This window comes from Vigna unguiculata, chromosome 2, assembly GCF_037176805.1.
Source record: "Vigna unguiculata cultivar grain cowpea cultivar isolate G323 ecotype 2 chromosome 2, ASM3717680v1, whole genome shotgun sequence".
Taxonomy (NCBI): Eukaryota; Viridiplantae; Streptophyta; class Magnoliopsida; order Fabales; family Fabaceae; genus Vigna; species Vigna unguiculata.
The window spans coordinates 17,520,523-17,527,107 of record NC_140793.1 but is presented as its reverse complement, the minus strand read 5'-3'; the positions used below and the strand labels follow the sequence as shown (position 1 = coordinate 17,527,107).

General features: G+C 47.9%; 1 protein-coding gene across 1 annotated transcript; it reads left to right on the top strand.

Moving 5' to 3' along the window:
* Positions 1 to 4,135: 4,135 nt before the first annotated feature.
* LOC146888374 (uncharacterized) lies at positions 4,136 to 5,220 on the top strand. The gene is made up of 3 exons (XM_085670081.1): positions 4,136 to 4,238; positions 4,580 to 4,713; positions 4,927 to 5,220. Exons 1-3 carry the CDS (start codon positions 4,136 to 4,138, stop codon positions 5,218 to 5,220), a joined length of 531 nt encoding a protein of 176 aa, XP_085526207.1.
* The last annotated feature ends 1,365 nt before the right edge of the window (positions 5,221 to 6,585 follow it).

The following is a 6,585-nucleotide window of genomic DNA, read 5'->3' as shown; positions in this document are numbered from 1 at the left end:
ATATATATATATATATATATATATATGATCATTTTGATATGCAGTAATATTGGATAGAATAAATATATTGTATTTTGCTGATAGTGCAAGAATTAAATTCTCAAGATTATTAATTTATTTTTCTCATGTTTGGTTATTTGAGAAGTCAATATTAGCATTATTTTTATATCACAAATAATGTTTTAAAGGCTCTAGAAGAGCTACTACAAAGAAGTCTAATAGAAACTTATTAAGTTCTAAAGATATTTGTCTAAATAGATATCATATTGAGACAAACAATGAAGGAGATATGAAATATCTTTATATCAATGGACTTGGGTTGAATAAAAAAAATGTATATTGGAGAAATTACCGATCTTCTCTTATGGGTTGTACTACACATGTATTAGTACAATTGAAATGCATATCATTGTAAACCAGAAGTTTACGAATCAAAAAGGAATTCCTTGTTTGGCATGATCAATTGGGTCATCCTAGATCTATCATGATGCGAAAAAATAGTTGAAAACTCTTGTTAACACCCACTTAAGAGTCAAAAATTTCTTCAATCCAATGATTTTTCATGTAATACATGTGTACCACACCTAGCCGGTCCCACTGGCATATCAACACATATCACCCTTGACCGACATACCTATATCGGCAAAGGCTGGGGGACTGGTGTACCACACCGAGCCAATTTAACCAAATAATAATAACCTACACGCAAAATCATTCAAGTAACCGGTCTGGGCTGACCTACGCCTAACCGGCCTGAATCGGTAACATAAGACGCTAAGAGGAATAGCCCGCCTAGGACAGCATATGAACAACACAAACCGCCAAAGGGAGTAGTTGGTTTATGCTGACAACCTTAAGAAACTCAATGAAACCAAAGCCCCCAATAGTCGAGACTAAGGGCCTAGGCCACGCAATGGGCAAACATAATTAATAATCTATAAATACACATGGACCCCACGAATTAAAGGTACGCATTCATTACTCCATTAATCACCTGATTTGACTTTGAGAGCTTTGGCTGACTTAAGCTTTAGAGTCCCTTCTGCAGGTAACCCCTCCTGGGTCCAAGCCGATATATGCAAGAAGGGGAGAAGCCAACCGAGGAGATAGCGGATATGGGTAAGGTGATGCTTGTGCCTAACTGATCTTATTTGTTCTCTGTAGGAACAATTGGCGCCTACCGTGGGGTAAGATACAACACCTTACTACCCGTTTTTCTCCGAAGATGGTTTCAACCCGTAGTAGAGCTGGAGTTAACAAGCAAGCTGACGTTGGCCCCTCAGGACCCGCTAACATCACCCCAGATCTGGCCGCCATCCTTGATGGTCAAGCCAAAATGCAACAGGAGCTGGCTGATCTAAAGAAGCGCAACACTGATGAGATGGAGGCACTGCAACAAGAAAACTCTCGCCTTAGGCGAAAGATCGAGGCCAATCCCACTCAGAAGGGAAAGGCCAAGGAGGCATCTGAAGCTGCAAGGTCCTCGGCCTTCCAGCCCATAGAAGAAGAAAGCGAATACAACCCCACCCCTCACACCTTCACCACCACCTAACAAACACCCATTCCCTCAACCCATCCCATTCACTTCCCATCCACCCTACCAGGGCACACCACGGCCCCTACCCCTGCTGCTACCCTCCCCACCACCCAGGTCCCCTACAATATACCCACCACCCTAAACACTACCCATGCCCCTTACAACCCACACTACCTCCCTACGACCCACATCCCCCCTTACAACTTCACCTCCACCTTTCCAACTCTTGTCCACCATCCCATCCCCCCATCCACTACCACCACACCAACCCAAACGTCGCCACCCCTTCACCGGCTTCATCGCATACACCCTTCTTCCCGCCCAATGGGAACCCTTCACACTGGACCGCTACACTGGTGAAACCGACCCCGACAAACATCTTAAAGTCTACATCACCCATGTTGCCCTGTACACCTCCCAAGACACAGTCTTCTGCCAAGCCTTTCCCACCACCCTCAAAGGCCCTGCTCTCGAATGGTTTACAACCCTCCCACCTTATTCAATCGACAGCTTCGACGCCCTCTCGCACATATTTTCAACCCATTTCGCTGGCAGCCACCCACATCAAACTACTACAATCTCCCTCTTGGGCATCAGGCAAGAACAAGGTGAGCCGCTTAGGGCATTTATCAATTGTTTCAGTAAGGCAACCCTTCGTACCCCACACCTTAACCAGGAAATGATCCTCCAATGTATGGCCCTTACCCTCGAACCTGGCCCCTTCGTCAACAATGTCTACCTCCACGCACCTGCCTCTATGCACGAGCTCAAATTGCGTGTTGCCGACTATGTTCGCATGGATGAAATGCAGACCCTCCACACCAAATTCTGCAATGACTATGCAGCCACCACCGCCAACCCCATCCCACCACCCCTTGCCTTGATACCCGACAAAGAGAGCCCCGCCAACCCCGCTTTTTACTAGATACGCTCCCCTTAATGTCCCCAGATCCCGCCTCCTTGATGAGGCCTTACAAGCTGACCTCATACCGCCACCATGCAAGACGACCACTCCCCCCAATGCTGATATGACCAAATATTGTCGCTACCACCGCAACCATGGCCATGCTACAGAGGGCTGCAAAGCACTCCAGGATAAAATTGAAGAACTGGTTCGTGCTGGTCACCCTCCTCGATCTGACCACAGACGTTCTCCCCACGACTCTCGCCACGACAGACGCCCTACCCAACCCACTAACCAGGATCCTCAACCGGCTCGCACCGATATTACCCCTGTCGATCCTCCCCTACGTGGCACTATCAACACCATCTCTGGTGGTTTCGCTAGTGGAGGCTCCACCTCTTCTGCCAGAAAGAAACACCTCCGCCATATCCAATCCATCAACCATATTACCCATTCCCATCACAGAGGCCGCATGCCTCCCATCACCTTCACGGACGACGACTTTCACGGCCTCGACCACCAACAAGACGACATCATGGTCATCACTATTGAAATCGAAAACTACACAGTCAAGAAAGTCCTTGTTGACCAGGGCAGCTCCGTTGACATCCTCTACTGGGCAACATATCAAAAACTACTACTCCCAGACACTGCCATGGTCCCGTATGATGAACCAATCTATGGCTTTTCTGGAGAACAAGTTTTCACTCGCGACTACATTGACCTTCACACCGTGTTTCATGATGGAGCCCAAACTAAAACCATTCTCATCCGCTTCCTTATCGTTGACGCGCCCACATCCTATAATGTTCTCCTTGGCCGTCCCTCGACGCCGTCGTCTCCACCCCTCACCTGGCCATGAAATTCCCTTCCCCTTCTGGCGACATCCTTACCGTTCACTGCGACCAACTCCTGGCACGCGAATGCTACATGGCCAGCCTACGGCTACACGGCAAGCCTACGGCCACAACTCCCAATCCAGCAAACCAACCACATCGAGCGACCACCTGGCTTCGGGATCGCTCTATCAAGCGAAGATCTAGACCCCAGAGTGGGCCGAGATGGCCACTCCATCAACCTAGGCACCGAATTAAACTCTGATGAACGTGCCATCATCACACCTGTTCTAGTCAGCAACATAGACCTTTTCGTTTGGTCAGCTGCTGACTTACCTGGAGTAGACCTTCTGGTAGCATCCCACATGTTATCCATCTACAAAGAAGCCCGCTATATCTCTCAGAAAAAACGCAAACTCGACGAGGAACGACGCCTAGCGGCTAAGGCCGAGGCCGATAAGTTACTGAGCGTAGGATTCATTGAAGAAGCTCAATACACCACTTGGCTTTCTAACGTAGTCGTGGTGAAGAAAGCCAACAGCAAGTGGCGAATATGTGTAGATTACACAGATCTAAACAAAGCCTGTCCTCGAGATGCCTACCCCTTACCTAACATTGACTGACTTGTTGACGGCGCGGCGAGAAATAACATACTCAGTTTCTTGGATGCATATTCTGGTTACAATCAGATCCCCATGGCCGCATCCGACATGAACAAGACTGCCTTCATCATAGACGACGCCAATTATTATTACAGAGTTATGCCTTTTGGTCTCAAAAACGCCGGAACAACCTACCAACGGTTCATGGACAAAGTTTTCAGCCATCTGATAGGACAATGCGTCGAAGTATACGTCGATGACATGGTTGTCAAATCTCCAAGCCATCACCAACACGCATAGGACCTCTCAGCAGTCTTCTCCGCATTACGCCAATATAACCTTCTCCTCAACCCCGACAAGTGTGTATTCGGCGTCGACCGCGGTAAGTTCCTCGGCTTCATGCTAACCCAACGCGGCATAGAGGTCAATCCTGAAATGTGCAAAGTGATTATCGAAATGCGTAGTCCCACAAACATCAAAGAAGTCCAATGCCTCATAGGCCGCCTTACAGCCATTTCTCGCTTACTGCCCAAACTAGCCGAACAAACCCAACCCACAATCCAACTCCTCAAAAAATCCGCCAGGTTCACGTGAACTGACGATTGTGAACAAATTTTCCAAAAACTGAAAACCACCCTTACCTCACCACCTATCCTTCACAAGTTGGATACTCATTAACCCCTGCTGGTTTATATCACAGCCACCGACCACACCGTCAGTGCTGCGCTTGTCCAAGATGTAGGCGGCACGCAACATCCTGTTTACTTTGTCAGCAGAACGCTGCAAGATCCTGAAACCAGATATCAAATGGTGGAAAAGTTGGCCCTGTCCTTGGTACACGCAGCTCGCCGCCTGCGCCCATACTTCCAAAACCACAACATCATCATCAAAACCGATTACCCAATCTAGAAGATACTGCAAAAACCAGACCTAGCAGGACAGATGTCATCCTAGGCCGTTGAATTGTCCGAATTTAACATTCGTTATGAACCTCATGGCCCCATTAAAGCCCAATGCCTCTTAGAGTTCGTTAATGACCTCCAACAGACACCCACAGAGGACCAATGGACGCTTCATGTAGATGGTTCTTCAAATCCGAAAGGTGCTGGCGCTGGTATCGTGCTAGAAGGCCCCAACGATATCTTCATCGAGAAATCCCTCCATTTCGCCTTCAAAACATCCAACAACCAAGCCGAGTACGAAGCCATCCTCTCAGGCTTTTCCCTTGCCCGCGAAGTTGGCGTCAAAACTTTAACATGCAAAACCGACTCCAAGCTTACTGTGGGCCACCTAAATGACGAATTCCAAATCAAGGACCCTGTTCTTGCAGAGAACAAATAAGATGAGTTAGGCACGAGTGTCACCTTACCATGTAGTCCGCTATCTCTTCAATTGGTCTCTTCTCGGTTGATACATGTCAGCTTGAACCTAGAAGGGGTTACCTGCAGAAGAGTCTTCGAAGCTCAAGTTAGTCAAATCTCTCAGAGAGTCAAACTAGTGATTAATGAATGCGTACCTTTAATTCATGGGGTCCATGCGTATTTATAGAGCATTAATGATGTCTGGTTATCCAATGGGCCGGGCCTTGGCTTGGGCCCTAGCCTGGGCTATGAGTGGGCCTGGGCCCTAACCCAGGCCCTTAAGGCCCATCGAACGCGGGGGCTTCCATTTTACTAAGTTTTCGAGAGCGGTCAGATCCGTTTACTTCTTGGCTTGTCAAATGTCGTCCTTGGTCGGGTACTATCCGTGTTGGCCATTTTGTTGTTACTTTGACCTTTGTTCAGTTAAGTTCGAGATCATGGCGGCCCAGGTCGTGTACTTGGGTTGTCTCTGGCATATTCGTGAGGGTTATCATTTAAACCGGCAACCCCCCACTACTGGACCACCCCTTATATCCAGTATCTTCAAACCGGCAACCCCCCACTAGATGCTGACAAAACTTGGCTGGCTAAGGCCGCCAGATATACCATGATAGGTGATGACCTTTACAAACGCAAATATGGCCAACCGCTTCTCAAATGTGTCGCTGTAGAACAAGCGCAATATATCATTAAGGAGTTGCATGAAGGCATTTGCGGCTACCATTCCGGCGCACGCACTATGGCCACTAGAATCCTTCGCGCCGGTTACTTCTGGCCAACTATAGAAGCGGACTGCCAAGACTACGTCAAAAAATGCAAACCATGTCAAAAACATGGCATCCTCATCCACCAAAAACAAGAACAACTCCATTCCATACTATCCCCGTGGCCCTTCGCTAAATGGGGAATGGATATCCTCGGTCCCTTCTCACCTGGCAAGGGCCAAGTAAAATTCCTAATAGTAGCCGTTGATTATTTCACCAAGTGGAACTACACAAACCAATTGACAGCAAAGGTGGCCAACAAAGTTATCCTAGTGGAACTACACAAACAGTTAGATAGCGCCAAAGGCCGATGGCCCGAAGAACTGGTAGAAGTGCTATGGGCTTACAGGTGGATCCTCAATCAGCAACAAATGAGTTCCCATTCAGCCTAGTTTACAGTGTAGACGCCATGATACCTGTCGAAATTGGCGAACCATCCCTGCGCCGAGAACTATATGACCCAACCCACAACCATCAAAATATGGCCACTCACCTCGACCTCCTACCCGAGCTCAGAGAAAAAGCTCAGATACGCAACTTAGCCGCCAAACAAAGAGCTGCTAGAAAGTATAACGCAAACC

Coding starts and splice junctions, on each gene's coding strand:
- LOC146888374 (XM_085670081.1), top strand. CDS start 4,136: ATGACATGGTTGTCAAATCTCCAAGCCATCACCAACACGCATAGGACC. Junction 4,239..4,579: donor CTTCTCCTCAACCCCGACAA/GTGTGTATTCGG, acceptor TTTATATCACAG/CCACCGACCACACCGTCAGT. Junction 4,714..4,926: donor AAAAGTTGGCCCTGTCCTTG/GTACACGCAGCT, acceptor GACCTCCAACAG/ACACCCACAGAGGACCAATG.